Source organism: Entelurus aequoreus, linkage group LG01, assembly GCF_033978785.1.
Source record: "Entelurus aequoreus isolate RoL-2023_Sb linkage group LG01, RoL_Eaeq_v1.1, whole genome shotgun sequence".
Classification (NCBI taxonomy): Eukaryota; Metazoa; Chordata; class Actinopteri; order Syngnathiformes; family Syngnathidae; genus Entelurus; species Entelurus aequoreus.
Window position 1 is genome coordinate 24,271,509 of NC_084731.1, and position 19,392 is coordinate 24,290,900.

General features: G+C 39.6%; 1 protein-coding gene across 10 annotated transcripts in view; it reads left to right on the top strand.

Moving 5' to 3' along the window:
- The window catches only part of itpr1b (inositol 1,4,5-trisphosphate receptor, type 1b), a 205,407-nt gene that overhangs the window by 94,259 nt on the left and 91,756 nt on the right, over positions 1–19,392 (top strand). For 7 of the 10 annotated variants that reach the window (XM_062046059.1, XM_062046065.1, XM_062046064.1 and 4 more), the window contains 4 exons: positions 5,703–5,738; positions 9,590–9,637; positions 11,050–11,179; positions 18,438–18,622. In XM_062046059.1, the coding sequence (XP_061902043.1) occupies positions 5,703–5,738; positions 9,590–9,637; positions 11,050–11,179; positions 18,438–18,622 (399 nt within the window). The remainder of the gene's footprint in view (positions 1–5,702; positions 5,739–9,589; positions 9,638–11,049; positions 11,180–18,437; positions 18,623–19,392) is intronic. The other 3 variants (XM_062046069.1, XM_062046070.1, XM_062046072.1) reach the window with 1 other exon arrangement.

Consider the following 19,392-nt stretch of genomic DNA (forward strand, 5'->3'; position numbering starts at 1 on the left):
CCATGACAAACATTCTCAATTTATTTCATCCATCCATTCATTCATTCTTAAAGTAATCTTACTTATCTCATCATATGAAATGACTTACTTCACCAATTATTATTATTACATTCTTACTATTATTTATTTATTTATTTTTATTGTGATTACTTATCGAGTTTATTGTGAATAAATTGTGAACAGGAAGTGAACAAAAAGTTTTAGCAACTGTTATGTAAAGAAAAGGGGTAGGATTAAATAAGCTCTGCTTCTTCCTACCCCTTATCGAACATGTTGAAAAGAGAAACTGGAAATTGTGATGTATCATGTTGTATGCTTGCATGTTCGAAATAAACTCAAACTCAAACTCTTTTTAAAAAATGTATGTACCGTATTTTCTGGACCATAGGGCGCACCGGATTATAAGGCGCACTGCAGATGAATGGTCTATTTAAAAAAAAATAATAATAATTATATCTATAAGGCGCACCGGATTACAGGGTGCATTAAAGGAGTCATATTATTATATATTTTTTCTAAATTTAAAACACTTCCTTGTGGTCTACATAATATGTAATGGTGGTTCTTTGGTCAAAATGTTGCATAGATTATGTTTTAGACTTAACAAACTTAGACTTAGACAAACTTTAATGATCCACAAGGGAAATTGTTCTACACAGTAGCTCAGTTACAAATGATGGAAAAGATGGAAAGGACAATGCAGGTATAAAATAGACTAAAAGCAATATAAAATATAACATATATATGTAATACTTACATAATATATGTACAGTATAGGATATATACTGAGATATTATATGTTTATATCATATATACAATATATAACAATTACCATGTACAATATTAAAGTATATGTAACAGCTGCAGCATAAAATAGAGAGTAAACAGATCATCTTCAAGCTGCTTTCTGACAGTCGCTTCCGGATGCGCCATTTTGTGGGCGGTCTTATTTACGTGGCTCACCTTCGACAGCGTCTTCTCCCCGTCATCTTTGTTGTAGCGGTGTAGCGGGCAATGACGCGAGTAGAAGAAGTGTCAAAAGATGGAGCTAACTGTTTTAATGACATTCAGACTTTACTTAAATCAATAACGGAGCATCTCCTCTTTCGGAAACAACAACACGGGAAATGTGTCCTGTGAAAAAACATCCGACCGGAACTCTCTAATAACTAAAGTTCCTTGGGTGAATAATGTAAACTCACTACACCGGTATGTTTTAGCGCTTTCATGGCAAGTTTACTGACAGATATAAGTAAGAACTTTACACTACTTTAAATTAGAAATGGCAACAGCGGAGGATAAATGTCACATAACAAGAAGATAGAGAAAAAGAAGAAGCTTATCAACTATGGTGTCGTCACGGACTACAAAGGCGGAGGCGCGCAGATTTTTAGGATTTATGCAGATCCCAACTAAAAGATCAGCAGTCTTGCTTGTATTTTTTATGTTGTTTGGGGTTTTTTTTTATTGAGAAAATATATTACTATATCTCCTATGACGTCTTTCATTGTGTATTTTCTTGCGTTTAAGTCATTCCAAACGCACAAATGCACTGATAATGTGATCCACAACCTCACGCACCGAATGAAGTGTCAGTGTGCACATGTTTCTGATTGGGATTAACAAAAGGCGTTACGGATTATAGATGTGCGCGGCCGGTTAAAGACTACGCATACAGGTAGGAGCATGATAAAATGAATGTACAAAAAATGTATCGTTTCCGTGGTAAAAGCCTCGTATACATGCAAAATCCTTATTTAAAGAAGGCGGTCTGCACCGCTTTTCAATTGCCCATGTAGCGTTAGTAGATCACACGCAACACGCCCAATCATAATACACACAATTTTATTTTTTGCATGGTCGGGTACAGGGGTGTCCAAAGTGCGGCCTGGGGGCCAGTTTCGGCCCGCCGCTTGTTTTCTATTGGCCCTCGGCAGGTCGTAAAAATTGAATTAGTTCATTATTATCGAGACATTATCAGTAATGTTGTCAAATGATACTCTTTTAAAATCAGATTAATCACACTTTTGAAGTCGGATTAATCATGATTAATCATAACTATTACTCGCTTGCATGATTTCATTTAACTTCAAATTTAAATTCAATTAAAAAGGCCTCAATACTTGGTCACAAATGTAATTTAATTGTTAGAGTCCGTTTACGGTAAAGGAGCAAAATATGTGTCATTAATCTGCGTATTTACATGATTAATGCAATGTTTTTTGTGATTGATCGCATGAAGTAAATCGTTATTTTTGACAGCCCTCGTTGTTAGATGACACTTATTTTCTTTGTCACCTACAACACAAAGCTAACAGGGATGTTTTGTTCAGCTATCTTAGCATATATTGACATACACTGGTTGGCTTTTAGCATCTTTAGCGAACAAAATTAGTCAAAAATGGCCCCCGCAGCCTTCCGTTGTACTGAATGCGGCCCTCGCCGGTTAAAGTTTGGACACCCCTGGTCTAGTGCATGGTATTTGGGTCTTAGTAAATCAGGCCTTCAGTACGCACACAGACTGTATTACACTCACACACAAATATGATTACGCACACACAACTCTTTCACGGCAGAAACATATCAAAACGTCACTTGTGAAAAGACAGCCAATCAAGGTTTCCTGTGTCACTCAAATCATTTTACACAAACATAAAAAAATGGATGGACAGATTTTCTTTTTTTTACCCACAGACAAATCATAATACTGACAGACAACTTAAAACACGCACATGTGGCTCTGATTACACACACACACACTTTAGTACACAGACAGGATTACACACGCACAGATTGTGATACGGGTTTGCAAATATATGTGTTACAATAATACTTCCTCAAATATCTCTTTTGTGCCATCGGCGCTCATTGTAAACCGGTATTTGTTGGTTGCATATGTATTAACCATTTAATATTTACTCTCTCTATTATGCTGTCTCACTTTCCCCTCACTTCCGTCAATACTCCTGCCAAACAACCTCAGACAGACGCTGGTTGTCCTCCTTTATCCTCCCCCCCTCTGCCCCAGTGGGTGAAGTCAGGAGGCTGCTTTTGCCCCCACAGTCAACAGGGGGTGGTACAGATATTCCCAGGAAACAAGCAGCGCTGTCCGAGTTCCCTTAAGTTCATGTTGCACGGTGGTTGGGTTCAAGCCAGTTTCAGGAAGCCGTTACATAAGACCCAACACTTTCCTCCGTTTTTTTTCCCCTCTCTTTCCTGGAATTGAAACTCTTCGCTGCCGTGGCAATTGGCAATAAAAGCGCAGCAGACACTGTTTGTAATCAAATGGAGGAAGTCTGACATTCTGCAGCAGGGTAGCGGGAGCTGTAGTCTATATTTTTTTTAATGTAGATGCAAAAGTAAAGAACACTGCACAATAATTGAGCAGATACTTTTTTTCTACAATGGCACCTCAGTTTACATTAGTAATCCGTTCCAAAAGGTCAGACAAAGACTGAATTGTACAAAGACAGAAAAAAAAAATTCTACAGAAAATAATGCAAATCCAATAAATATTAACACCAAACACATTATATAGAGAATAACTGTAGTTTACATGTAGAAAACAATGAGAAATTTAACATATAAATGAACATTTTAAAGCCCCACTTAAGAACCTACGGTTTTGGTTGATTTTGGCGGCACCAGTGGACCAAAGCGGTAGTGTTTTGCCCAAAGGAAGACCACATTTCTCATGAGGACTTGCGCATAAAGCATAAAAGTGTCAAACTGACACGATAATACTACGATGATTCAGTATTACTTTTCACAGTAGGATTGATTTGATTGATTGAAACTTTTATTAGTAGATTGCACAGTTCAGTACATATTCCGTACAATTGACCACTAAATGGTAACACCAGAGTAAGTTTTTAAACTTGTTTAAGTCGGGGTCCACGTAATTCAATGGTAATTCATGGTAACCTCATGGAACCTACATGTTTTACTCAAACTTTATATTGCAGTTTGCAGTCATTGCATTGTATTTTCTTTATACAGTGCTTTTGAATTTGTTGCATTACTGGTCGTGATAGTGTGAAACAGCGAACTATCAAGCGGGTGGCTATTTATTGCTGCCAGGGAAATTTTTGATAGCTAACCTTAGCATTATCATTTTGACCTGAGCATCGAAAGTTACTTACAAGTCAAGCAGGAACAGAGCCAAGGCAGAAACGGTCGAAATTCCCTCCTCGTCTTTGAGTTCTTACCAGCAAGTGAAAGTCGGGCCAATGACAATCCTGACTGTCCTTTTATCCGAGTAGCCTCCCTTTTCCTTTTTTTGTCTCCTCAGAATAAAATTTTCGTTTCTTTGGTTGTTTTGTAGCTTCTGCCATGATAGCACTAATTGCACGTAGGCGTACTTCTTCTTCTTTTAGTTTTCTGGCAGCATGTAGGCGTTGGCCTTTTAACGAATGGGGAAGGGGTGAGTAACGCATGCCGTAAAGCAAGTCAGCACATTTGTAGTTTTTTGTGTGGCAGGGTTCCTGCCACCCTCCTCAAAGTTGCTTAGTGCAGACCCCTCAGACCGTGACAGACGTGTCAATCAACTAGTTGTAAGTCAATGTATAATCCCAAAAGTTATGAATATTTTATGAAGGTTGAAATGTTACTTAGTGGTGCTTTAACATCACTTTTACCTTGATTGAAGGTAAAAAATGTGTTTGGCAAAGACGGCGATGAGCAGACAGGGGAAGGACAGACGAGTTCTTTATTGAGTTCAAATGTGTTTCTCACCCTTTTTTTATCAAAATGTTAGAACTCGCAACTCGCTTGGCCTCATGGTGCGTTATTTTGCAGTCATATTTTATAAAGAAATACTTAAACCTGAGTCCTAAGCGTAGTATTCTTTGTTCGGGTACTCGATTCCGCGTAATGATATGCGGGCAAACAGACTAGTTTGCTACGCGCAATGTTTGGCTGTACAATAGACAAGAGGAAATACAAAAACCAAACATTTGGCTAACTTTTTGGCAAACCATACAAAACTTTGGACGTACAAAAAATGATCTACCACTGTATGTATTTATTTATGTATTTTAAAATAAAAGCTAATGGGGATGTTCCGATCTGGGTTTTATGCTGCCAATTCTGATACGATCATCCATCATGAGCGAAATACCAATACCAATACCAGTCACGTGTGTGAACTGTAAATCTTTGTTTATTATTAATTGTTTTGTTTGTTTATAGTTCGGCTATTGATAGTTTAACAATATCAACGCGATATTTGAACTTGTTCCTTATCTCTTATAGCATTGTTTGAGCAAAACCAAGTCAATGCTACACAAGAACTAAAAAAAAAAGCAAAAACTACTACCGGCTATTTATTTAAATCATTTGGTTCTTGCCCACAAAGTCCAGGAATAATTCCCTGAGTTTGAAAACAGTTACAAATACAACAAATAAATGGCTGAGAAAATAAAAATATCGACCCAATCACTCTAGTATCGATCAAATACTGATAATCGGCACCAGCAATTTATGGAGCGATCCACCCTACTCTTACGTGCCGTGTACTGACTGTGACAATGCTGACGTCTGAAAGTCATGCAAAAATGTTCTGTTTCAAAGCTTGGAGCTTCCTGAAGAGCATTGCTTTGTCAAATAGTTTCCATTAGGGATAAGTCAGCTGCCATGCGGCACCATCACTAATCCACCATCTTCAAACTCTTGACTAACAGCATCCTTTTATTTCCACTTAGCTGGCACCCCCGCCGGAGCCAGAAGTCCCCAATGAGGTGTGTTTTAGACCCATATTAGGCCGGGGCCCAATATGGGTCTCTGTTGATGATCTGTCATAGCATTTGACGAGATCTACCCCAATCCTGCTGAGTTTGTGTCAGTTGGCCCTGTGTATTTGTTTTTCTCCTCCAATAGGTATTCATGAGCTTTGGTCCCTCTAATTGTCATGTCAAGGGAGTCACAGGTCGCATCATTGCAGATGTGTTCAGTTGTTAAGGATTTTGTTTTATCTACAGTTAAAATGTGCGTTTGACTGCTTGAAATAAGCAGCGCAATTATTTCTTCAACACTTTTTTGGTGTGTTTTCAAAGGTGTATGTGCTGGATGTAAGACCCATGCAGTATACACTCCTAAATGATATGTTTTATTTGCAAGTATTTACATTTTGTGCTGGTGGATTGTAATCAAATTGTAAGTCAACCATAAAGAAAAAGATCACCAGATGCATGTAAACTCAAACAGGCAATTTATCAGCTGATCAAATGACTATCGCCATAAAAAGTCACTGTCCTGAAGACCAGGAGTGACTTTAGGATTGAAGATCATCTGTGTCTTGGACTAGATGAGTAATGGGGGTTTTAGCATGTGCAAAACAGATGGTGCTTTTTTCAATGATACGACATCTCAACTTTTAAATGGCAACCACCGTAAAGCAGACACACTGCACTCAGCACTCTACTTCACACTCACTTTTTCAGTTTTAGTGGTTGAAAAAATATATTGTCGATCTTTAGCTATAAGCTAATGCTAGACCAGGGGCCGTATTTATCAAGCGTCTTACAGTGCCATTTTACACTTGAGTCCTGAGAATTTGCGAAATTTAGTCCTACTCTCAAACTTAAGAATAAAAGGTATTTATCAACTTTCTTAAGTCTAAGAATCACTCCTACTCTCCACGATATTTAAGAGACCTTCAGAGGTGTCCTAAGTGGTTAGGAGTTGCCAGCGGGGGATGGCACTGAGGCGAGGGAGACGTGCGCGAACGTTCAGGGAGCGGAAGGATGTCCTGGCTTTGTTTGATGACGAGCAGCTGATCAAACGGTATCGTTTAGACCAGGGGTGGGCAATTAATTGTTACCGGGGGCCGCATGAGCTACCCGAGCACTGCTGGAGGGCCACATCGACAATATTTCAATTAAATTTTGCTCAATATTATTTTTGATATATACCGTAAGATAAATAATAATAATAATAATAATAGTAATACTTCAACATAGTGTGTGTAACAGCATTCCATGACTAATATATATAAATTAACATTAATAATAAATGACAGTAAAATAAGCACACGTATGACTGAGGAGTCATAGTGTAACTTTGTGTGGTGTTTGAGTTGTCCGACTTTTTGTGTGGCCATAAACGCACCAGTGGTTTAGTGCTATGCGTGTTGGTGACAGATGACAAGTTGGTTTTGGCCTGGTTTGTACGGCAGAAAATGACTAGTTTTTCGAGATAGAATTGTTTTACTCATGTTTTTGGTGTGGTTATGTCCGAATATAAACAGTTTTGTTCAATAAAGTGATCGATATAATTCCTGTCCTCGAAGCATCTCGATAGACGTTACAATAATTGAACGGTGTTCAATTGAACGGTGTTGTAAACGGTGTTGACGAACACCATTAGGGCCGCTTATTGTCACTGTCACTCAAAGTTGCATTGCAAAATTCCATAGAATAAATATGTTTATTTTGTTTATAATTCAGATGGGATTTGATTTGGTGCGCGGCATATATACTTGCTGCGCGCAGCAGACGCTTGAGCAGTGCACAATTGCGCAGGCACGCACCTTAGGTGAGGGGACGTTGCTTTGCAGTCCATGTGTTGTTGAAAACACGGCATTCCTCATCAACTTTTCTCTTTTTGGCGTCTCGGGTGTAAACCGTGCATCACTTGTCGCTGTGCACCTTCACTCGCAGGTTACACACGGACACACGCCCATAAATAATACTTTTCAAAATAAAAGCAGCACAGTTGTATTGCGCGCAGGACATAGATGTTTTTTCAACTTTATTTTGTAATTGCAGTTGTTCACATTCACTCACAATCACGCATACGTCCACACGGAAGTAATACAAATAACGATTTTCAAAACAAAAGCAGCACCGTTGTATTGCACACTCGACATAGATACTTTTTAAAATTTATTTTGTAATTTATAATTGGCCTCACGCGGGCCGGACAGGGACGCACAAAGGGCCGGATGCGGCCCGCGGGCCGCAGAATGCCCAGGTCTGGTTTAGACAGAGCGGGTATTATTTTTGTCACAGATTTAATAAGGGGCGTCATCTCATCAGCAACATCACGCAGCAGAGCTTTCACAGCAGAACTAAAGGTCATCACAATGCTTCGATATCTGAATTGGAAAAGAAAAATGAAAGAAAAGGAAACGTTTATTTTTGATTCATTGCCAATATTGTTTGTTTGTTTTGTATTATTTTGTAGTTTGTCAAAATATACACTCCCATTGTCCACTTAAATATTTCGAAGATATTTCTTTATTCTTAGACAAGGGATTCCCTTCCGTGATTGGTCATTTCTATGGACACAGAAATGACGTCACCTAAAATTCCGTTTACGGCACATAGTAATGTCGTAATTCAGCTCTGAGTGTGACACTTAAGATTCAGTCCTACACTTCGCTGAAAGTGTGAGTAAGACGCTTGATAACTAACTTTTAAGTTCAGCTTTCAGCGAAGAATTTCTTTACTCTTAAGTCAACTCTTAGCAGACTTCTTAGGAGTAATTCTAAGAAGCTTGATAAATACGGCCCCAGATCTTTTGAGTAGATCTTACGGGGTTCACTCTGGAAATCGCTACGCCATCTAGCAAATGTATGCTCGCAACTTAAAGCATAACAATACGCCAAGAGACAGCTTGTATCTCAAAACACTCAACGCAGTCGTAAGTCAAGGTACCACTGTACTTCCTAATATCCATGTTTACAGTATTTCCTTGTGTGCGGCTCAGGCATGCTGGTTACTTTCCACAGCTGCTGCCTTTATTTTGGACTCTAATACTGCATGTTACTTCTTAAAAGTAAATTTTTAGAAACAATTTGGAACTTCAGACCAAGTAGCCACCCCCTGGACATAACCTTCTGATGGTAAAAAGGCAGAAACGCTTATATTCTTTAAACGTGATGGGATTCGTGGTTGGACATAGAAAGACAATTATTATACATTTTTTTTAAATATCCTGAGTGTTATCAGACAAAAAAGTCAAGTGGTAGACTACAAAATGTTGTCTCCGCGAAGATCTGATGAGCTTGTCTGTGAAGACAGACAGATGGAGATCAGCAGTGTTGTGCTGTTGAATGCACAGTTTTAGGCCCTCAAATATCTCCACATAATCAGCCACCAATTGAGGCCACGTCGTCCAATATCGGCAACAAACTTTGCTTGAGCTTTTAAACAATCAAAGACAGAAAAACATTTTTGCCTTCTTGTTTTTTTTTTTTTGCTTTTATCAGGTCATAGCTGTGAATGTCCGACAGAAAATGATTATAGCTGAGATTTTGACATGCGACTCTACGGCTTGAACATTTTATCAGCTCATGAACAGCCTGTTTGAGTTTGAATGGAATTTACAATACATGGCAGACTATCTTTTTTGTTTCATGCTGTACTTACAATTTGGTCAGAACCCACCAGCGAATCCCCGGTCTTACAATTTTTTTCCAGGAGTGTATTCCCACCCTATGCTGCATGACTCCACCTTAAAACTGCATGATGTAATTTGCACCCAATAACCAGCATGCCAGTAAAACAACTAATGTGCACTGTATTAACAACTTCCTACCCTTTCCAACCTTTGTCTGCTTTCTGCTAACTCAACTCACCCTTTAAAGGAGCTTGATCCCAGTCAGCCTCAGAAGCAACTGGAGGATCAGAAGAGGGTAGGTACTTAGTTTGGTCTGTTTCTGGCCTCCCTCTTATGGACTGCTGACAACTCAATCACACTGCTTTCACAGCTTGGCATTTTCTCATGAATTATGATACGATACTGTACGAGACTGGACATGTACCTTTTGGCTCTCCTCTTTGTTGGACCATGTAGATGCACGGACTTACACCAAGACAATGCGCCTATTTCTTTCATGATACATCAGTGTGGTGGCATTTCACCATCACTGACATAGGTCACAATTGTACATTTCAAAAAAGTTAACCATGTTAATTCTGTTTACATTAATCTTAGGAACCTTTGCTATATACAGTAGTCCCTCAATTTGAGTTTAATTTGTTGTGATTAATTGAAAACTAATTCATTTGTGCTTGCACACATTTGATATGTACCATCCCTTTTGGAAAGAAAATCAAACTTTTAGATAACAAATATTGTATAAAAACAATACAAGAGAATGTACTACAAACAACTATATTCAATGTCACCTGTAAGCTGCTTCTCTATATTTTTGTTTGAATATTAATTTAAACATTCTGATCTGGCGTCAGACTCATTTTGCTGCAGTACAGGTGCAGAATAACAATGTTATGCTCAAATTGCTTCGCCAAGTTGGTGACACACTCAGTCATATTTTCAATGATTTATTTATTTTTTAATTCAATTTAACAATTACCCAAGAGACTTTTTTGTCAAAACGCTCTTAAGTTCATTTTTCATTTTCATTTATTTATTTATTTCAGGCAATGACATAAAAACTAATAATAACAAAAAAAGTACAAAGTTGACAACACATAATAATATAAATGAATATAGTGCAAAAGGTTATGTATAGTATGTAATGCATGATTGTCCAGTTTTGCCTGAAAGGGAGTGAGGTACTCTTAAGTTGAGGTACCACTATACAGTGCATCTTGAAAGTAATCACAGCGCTCCACTTTTTCCACATTATGTTACAGCCTAATTCCAAAATGGAATAAATTCATTTTTTGTCCTTAACATTCTACACGCAAAACCCCATAATGACAATGTGATTTTTTTTTTTTAACTAATTCATTAAAAAATAAAAAATATATACACATGTACATAAGTATTCACAGCATTTGCTCAATACCTTGTTGATGTACCGAGACCTCCTGGATGAAAACAAACGCTTTCCATCCAACCTGATAGAGCTTGAGAGGTGCTGGAAAGAGGAATGGGCAAAGATGAACACTACATTAAAAAACCTTTTCACATTGTCATTATGGTAGAATTTTGAGGACAAATTGATTAATTCCATTTTGGATTAAGGCTGTAACATAACAAAAGGGAGGAAAAAGTGATTCCGGATTAACTGTATCCTTGTGTCTTTACAAGATTCCTAACAGAGTTAACTACACAAAAGTCATCTTTTTCTGGTAGGGAGAAGCTTTGCGACAGATTTTGGTGAACCGATACTATGGGAATGTCAAACCTGGTCAAAGGAGAGATAGCCACACGCCCTTCAGCAATGTTCCACTTTCTTCTGGAGCCCAGGGGAAACCTCCTACTGGTGGGTGTATTAATATATTGTGTGAGTTACTGTTGCCCTGAGTGCTCAGCAAATTGCCATTTTATAAAATATAAATAAATAAGACCAAGGAGAGTAACAAAAACAGTTTAAAGGCCTACTGAAACCCACTACTACCGACCACACAGTCTGATAGTTTATACATCAATGATGAAATCTTAACATTGCAACACATGCCAATACGGCCGGGTTAACTTATAAAGTGCAGTTTTAAATTTCCCGCTAAACTTCCGGTTGAAAACGTCTATGTATGATGACGTATGCACGTGACGTCAATCGTTAAAACGGAAGTATTCGGACGCCATTGAATCCGATACAAAAAGCTCTGTTTTCATCTCAAAATTCCACAGTATTCTGGACATCTGTGTTGGTGAATCTTTTGCAATTTGTTTAATGAACAATGAAGACTGCAAAGAAGAAAGTTGTAGGTGGGATCGATGTATTAGCGGCTGGCTGCAGCAACACAACCAGGAGGACTTTGAGGTGGATAGCAGACGCGCTATCCGACGCTAGCCGCCGACCGCATCTGTGATCGGGTGAAGTCCTTCGTCGCACCGTCGATCGCTGGAACCCAGGTGAGCACGGGTGTTGATGAGAAGATGAGGGCTGGCTGGCGTAGGTGGATAGCTAATGTTTTTAGCATAGCTCTGTGAGGTCCCGTTGCTAAGTTAGCTTCAATAGCGTCGTTAGCAACAGCATTGTTAAGCTTCACCAGGCTGGAAAGCATTAACCGTGTATTTACAGGTCCATGGTCTAATAGTATTGTTGATTTTCTGTCTATCCTTCCAGTCAGGGGCTTATTTCTTTTGTTTCTATATGCAGTTAAGCCCGATGCTATCACGTTAGCTCCGTAGCTAAAGTGTTTCGCCGATGTATTGTCGTGGAGATAAAAGTCACTGTATCCATTTCGCGTTCTCGACTCTCATTTTCAAGAGGATATAGTATCCGAGGTGATTTAAAATACAAATCCGTGATCCACAATAGAAAAAGGAGAGAGTGTGGAATCCAATGAGCCAGCTTGTACCTAAGTTACGGTCAGAGCGAAAAAAGATGCGTCCTGCACTGCACTCTAGTCCTTCACTCTCACGTTCCTCATCCACGAATCTTTCATCCTGGCTCAAATTAATGGGGTAATCGTCACTTTCTCGGTCCGAATCGCTCTCGCTGCATTGAAAACAATGGGGAAATGTGAGGAGCCTTTCAACCTTTGACGTCACGCTACTTCCGGTACAGGCAAGGCTTTTTTTATCAGCGACCAAAAGTTGCGAACTTTATCGTCGATGTTCTCTACTAAATCCTTTCAGCAAAAATATGGCAATATCGCGAAATGATCAAGTATGACACATAGAATGGATCTGCTATCCCCGTTTAAATAAAAAAAAATTCATTTCAGTTGGCCTTTAAGAAATTCTTAGAAAAAGTCTTTTTATGCGCTTTTTATGCATTATGTTGATCCCTCAGGGCCATTTTTTTGAGTCTGTATTATTCTATCTGTGAATGGGCTTTGGATAAGACCCGGGCACAGTCAGTGACTTGTAACTTTATAGCCTGCAACACAACATTAAGAACAGATTCAGTTATGGTGTTATTATTAAAAACAAAAAATATTAAACGTGTGCTTCACTCGAAAACCAACTCTATTCTAGCTTCAGGGCAACTATAGTTAACAAAGACCTACTGTAAATATATGTTTATGTCAGGACTAGAGCTGCCAGACCAATAACTTTTTTAAAATCAGATTAATCACGCTTTTGAATTTTGAATATTCGCGATGATCACAGTTGATAACATTGTCGCTGGTACTAGTCAATTCGATGTCGTCCATGAACTGAATAGTTGCTTGGTTCAAGATCCTCCTGTGAAGACAGATTTTTGAGTTAGAGGTATCTCTTCCCTGCTGACAGTTTCGACTGACACGTCAGCCTTTGTCAGAGCAGTTGTAGCTCCCTGGTGTGACGTGTCTTAAAAACAGCTGACTGGGCCAAGAAACTTTATTTTGAAAGTTCCCTGATCCAACCATATCTGTTCTCCGCCCTGGCGTCACCAATAAAGGAAAGTGTCCCAGGTGGTTGGAAGCATGCATGCCCCCTCCTCCCTGTTGATAGTGCTAGCCCCTCGCCTCCTGATTTTCGTTGTCGTCTTGATCAATCTCTTGTATTTATTATTGCTTTTCCCTTGTTCCAAGTCCATGATGGGATTGTTCCATTTGCAATGGTCTGTTATGGCTGATACTCTGTTTTCTTGTTCTGCCTTTTGTTTTTGTGTTCTGGTAAACTTTGTGACTTTGCGGGGGGGGGTGTTTTGGTTTTCTTTTTTCAAGTGCTGATAGTTTGTCCTCTCCAATAATTTACCGCATGATTTGCACAGGTTTTCGTAGACGACATCACATTTTTTGTCCTGTCTTATTGTATCTTTTGGGTGTACAAGTTGTTTTGGATTATTGTATGGTTTTACTGCTGTTTATTTGAAATGTCTTCATAGTGCTTCGTTTGAATTCTCTTAATCCTCTGATGTATGGTAGTGTGAAGTGTCAGCCGAAACTGTCAGCAAGTAAGAGACACCTCTTGCTCAAAAAATCTTGAACCTATTTATTAAGACAACATGATAAACGCAATTGTTGTGCAAGTAGTGTTCTTGCTACCAGCTGCCCCTGTTTTGCCTTTAGATATTGATTGTTTTTCAGGATAAGATCATTGATTGCTGCAATATATGGTCAGAGTCTCAATCAACCAGAGTTTATTTATATAAGCCTTAATCACAATTGCCTCAAAGGGCTGCACAAACCACACTGACGTCCTCTAATCTTAACCCACATCCGGGCAAGGAAAAACTGAAAACCGGAAATGGGGAAAAAGCAGAAACCTTGGAAAAGGGTCACAGATGTGGGGACCTCCTGCTGGGTGACCGGATGCCAAGTGGGTACAGTTATTGAATTATTGATGATAATGTGATAGTCCAGTCCAATGGAAGATTAGCAGAAGGTTGTATGGGGATTTTCTTGCATGTACGCAAGTCTGCAACGCAGAGAGGTCACCTCTGAAGAACGATCCACCCCAAGTCAAGACTTATTGGTAATGTGAGAGTCCAGTCCATTGGAAGGCCATGTATAGGTTTGCAGGGGGATAGTCTTGCATGTACACAAGTAGGCAATGCAGAGACGTCACCAACTGATGCACAGAGGAGTGGTCCACTCCGGGTCAGGACTTGGAAGAGCTGGCGCCTTCTTCCGACTGGCACCTCTCTAGGGATTATCCGTGGCCACCTAGTAACCTCTCCATGCAGGAGAGGGAGGCAAGGAAGAGACAGGTCAACTGTTTTAAAACAGTCTATTTTAAAAGCTAGAGTATACAGATGAGTTTTGAGGTGGGACTTACAGTAAATGCTTCTACTGAGGTAGAATTTGTAACTGTGTCTGGTAAGGCATTCCAGAGTGATGGAGCCCAAATAGAAAACTCTAGAGCCTGCAGACTTTTTTTTGGGCTGTGGGAATCACTAATAAGCTGTCCACTCTTGTCTTTTTACTGGCTTATGCATTGACCTGATCACTGACCCACGTCTTTCAGGTAATCATCTGCGGTTAAGGAGCATGTGCGCTCAAAATAATGGGATGGCTAAGATCTTTTCGGGAGACCTTCCTTCGAGGCTTTGAGGCTAGCCTTGCTATTCAGTGTGTACTTTTCGTTGACCATCTCTGCTTTGAGTTTGTTCCTGTTTACGGTGTGGGCCGACGCGTGAGATTCATTTTGTGAGTACTTGATTCTGTGTAATTACATGGAGACTAGTTTGTTATGCACTGTACAATAACCAAGACGGGCAATTTTTGTCGCAAACCGAATCATACCAAAAGTGGGGCGTCCAAAAACAGAGGTTGGTATTTTCCTAACTTGATCATGATCGATATACTCTGATAAAATGCATTACTAACTTTATTCCAACTCATAGCTCTGTGTCTCATCAGGGATTTGACTCATGGTTCAACTCAATCGCAGCTATGTAAAGAGACAAACAAGATCTTTGAACTCTTTTGAGGTCATGGATGCCCTGGTTTTGTTGAGAGCCGACCGACTGGTCTCCCTCTGCATAGCCTAGTGTGTGTTGTTGCCAGGCGACCACAGCACCAAGCTCTGTCTAGAAAGGGCTGTGTTGTTGATTCAGTTGCCCGTCCAGCCAGTGATGGCTCTTCTGGGCGCTATTATATCAGCACTGCTTGCCAGCATACCTCTGTGGATTAAAGTCACTCATTGTTATGCTGCATCATGTCTGTAATAATCAAAATGTATCCTAGGCCTCCTTTTATATCTCACGAGACCCATAAGTACACTTTAGCAAATAGAACTCATTATTACATTGTGGTTTACACATTACACATTTGGCCGTTTGAATTTTTAAGATATTGTGTTTGAGTAGAATAGTTTGTCATGCCAGATTGTGAGATAAGAAAATGTTATGTTTTAGTTTGTCATTGTTGTTTTGATAAAGAAATTAATGGTCGTTTTCACTATTTATTTTATTATTTCTATAATATGTTCTCTATTTTGGCCACTTCAGCCTTTAGACCCACCCACAGCACTGAGACAGCTCTGTTCAAGGTGACAAATGACATCCGCCTGAACACAGACTGAAGCAAAAAGTCAAACTTAGTTCTGCTAGACCAGATCGCTGCTTTTTATACAGTTGACCATGGTCTCTTATTACAGAGGTTCAAAAACTGGATAGGAATATCTGGTACTGCTCTTAACTTGTTCAAATCCTGCCTCGATCACAGGAAGTACTCTGTTGAATTTGGTAAAATGTGTCTCTGACCAAATGACTATGACCTGTGGGGTTCCTCATGGGTCAATTAATGAACCCCTATTGTTCAACTTGTACATGCTGCCACTAGGTCAGCTGATACGCAGCTACAATGTGTCCTACCACAGGTATACAAATGACACTCAGATCTATGTGTCACTGACGGCAGGTCAACTGCGGCCTTTTGATTCACTTTGTCACTGCAGCAAAATAAAACTAATTTGTATACTCTAGCCGTTAAATATACCCCTTTTTAGACCAGTTGATCTGCCGTCTCTCTTTTCTGCTCTGCCTCCCTCTCCTGCGTGGAGAGGTTATCAGGTGACCACTAATCAGCCTCCACGGAGGAAGCGCTAGCTGTTCCAAGTCGGGACTCTGGGTTGACCACTCTTCTGTGCATCAGTTGGTGACATCTCTGCGCTGCTGACTTGTCTCCATTCAAGGTGATCCCCTGTTGGCCTCCCAATGGACTGGTCTTTCACATTATGAAGTCAGGACTCGGGGGTGGACCACTCCTTATGCATCAGTCGGTGACGTCTCGGTGACGTTACTTGTCTACATGCAAGAGGATCCCTTGCTGGCCCCACTATGGACTGGACTCTCATCTTATTAAGCATATCCACTCGGCATCCATTGCACCGGTCACCCTTTCCCTGATGTAGGATCTGAGCAGAGGATGTCATTGTGGCTTGTGCAGCCCTTTGAGACATTTGTGATTAAGGGCTATACAAGTAAACTTTGACTAAATGATTGATCGAACAAATCAGTGTATGGATGTAAAACCGTTTTCTTCAGCTAAACTGAAATCATTGTCTGTGGCCCACAGAAGCAAAGACTATTACTGTTCACCATTAAACCCTCTCCCAGAAACCTAATAATCAGGTTACAAATCTATTGGTAATAATGGATTCAGACTTGAACTTTAGCAGACACAATAAATCGATAACATCAGCAGTTCTTTACCACCTAAAAAACATTGCCAAAATCAAATAAACAGTGGCTGAAGCAGACTTGGAAAGAATAATCCATGCCTTTGTCTGCAACAGGTTAGACTACTGTAAAGGCCTTCTCACTTGGCTCTCTAAACCAGCTGTAAAGCAGCAGCAGCTGTGCATTCAGAATGCTATTGCTCGAGTCCTGACTAGAACCAGGAAAAAGGACCACGTTAGTCCAGTACTTAGGTCGCTGCACTGGTTTCCTGTTGCTCAGAGAATAGACTTTAAAACACCTCTGCTTATGTACAAGTCTCGTGCCGAAATACATCTCTGACATGTTAGAACCATGTAAACCATGTCGGGCTCCGAGAACCTCAGGGAGTGGTCTTCTGCTGGTGTCAAGAGTCAGGACTAAACATGGTGAGGCTGCGTTCCAGTTTTATGCTTCTAAAATCTAGAATTGTTGTCTAGATCAGTGGTTCTCAACCTTTTTTCAGTGATGTACCCCCTGTGAACATTTTTTTAATTCAAGTACCCCCTAATCAGAGCAAAGCATTTTTGGTTGAAAAAAAGAGATAAAGAAGTAAAATACAGCACTATGTCATCAGTTTCGGATTTATTAAATTGTATAACAGTGCAAAATATTGCTGATTTGTAGTGGTCTTTCTTGAACTATTTGGAAAAAAATATATAAAAATAAATAAAAACTTGTTCAAAAATAAACAAGTGATTCAATTATAAATAAAGATTTCTACACATAGAAGTAATCATCAACTTAAAGTGCCCTCTTTGGGGATTGTAATAGAGATCCATCTGGATTCATGAACTTAATTCTAAACATTTCTTCACAAAAAAATAATTCTTTAACATCAATATTTATGGAACATGTCCACAAAAAATCTAGCTGTCAACACTGAATATTGCATTGTTGCATTTCTTATCACAGTTCTTTTTGACAGACATTTTAGTGAGGGTCAAACCATCATGGCATGAGGGAAACTCTGGGTTTATGGTAATGAATGGAATAGCCTACTTGATTTGATGATCAGTTTATGAACTTACATTCATATTTTGTTGAAGTATTATTCAATAAATATATTTATAAAGGATTTTTGAATTGTTGCTATTTTTAGAATATTTAAAAAAAATCTCACGTACCCCTTGGCATACCTTCAAGTACCCCCAGGGGTACGCGTACCCCCATTTGAGAACCACTGGTCTAGATGATGTTAGACAGGCCTCAATGTTGGTAATGTTCAAATCCAGGCTCAAAACACTTTTATTTAATCGTGCAAATGACAGCTGAAAGTATTTTATTTACATGTTTTGATATCAATTGAATTATTAATAGCATGATGATTTTATTTTTTATTTTCGATTTGATTTGCCTTCTTGTATTTTCAAGCATCTGTGAAGCACTTTGAATTGCCTTGCCTTGCCATGTACATTATGTATGTTTTGTCAATTGTATCCAATCAGTCTAACTGATTATCCGTGTGCGTGTGTGACGGCAGTTGTCAGTTCCGGGGTTGGCGGTCGAGGAGAACTGAGTTTGGCGGAGGTCCAATGCCACCTGGATAAAGAGGGGGCTTCCGATCTGGTTATTGACCTCATCATGAATGCTACCAGCGATCGGATCTTCCAAGAGAGCATTCTGCTTGCCATCGCACTGTTGGAGGGCGGGAACACGGTCATCCAGGTGAGCAGAGGTTACTGGGTTTTGTGGGACGGCTTATAGGAAGCATGAGTGAGGTTCAGCACTTGCACATCCCAGCCTGTAGTTACGATGGGGTTTCTAAGTGTGTTCTCCAGAGAAGCATGCAGAATGTCAACAAGTAGATGTTATCTACAAGTTTTGAACTGTAGTGTCAAGAATTCTAGTTATTGCCCTGCAACATCAACACTGTCAATCACTGAGAAAAAATCAAGCGACCTCTTGTAAAGGCCTACTGAAATGAATTTTTTTTATTTAAACGGGTATAGGCAGATCCATTCTATGTGTCATACTTGATCATTTCGCGATATTGCCATATTTTTGCTGAAAGGATTTAGTAGAGAACATCGACGATAAAGTTCGCAACTTTTGGTCGCTGATAAAAAAAAGCCTTGCCTGTACCGGAAGTAGCGTGACGTCACAGGTTGAAAGGCTCCTCACATTTCCCCATTTTTTACGATGCAGCGAGAGCGATTCGGACAGAGAAAGCGACGATTACCCCATTAATTTGAGCGAGGATGAAAGATTTGTGGATGAGGAACGTGAGAGTGAAGGACTAGCGTGCAGTGCAGGACGTATCTTTCCTCGCTCTGACCGTAACTTAGGTACAAGGGTTCATTGGATTCCACACTTTCTCCTTTTTCTATTGTGGATCACGGATTTGTATTTTAAACCACCTCGGATACTATATCCTCTTGAAAGTGAGAGTCGAGAACGCGAAATGGACATTCACAGTGACTTTTATCTCCACGGCA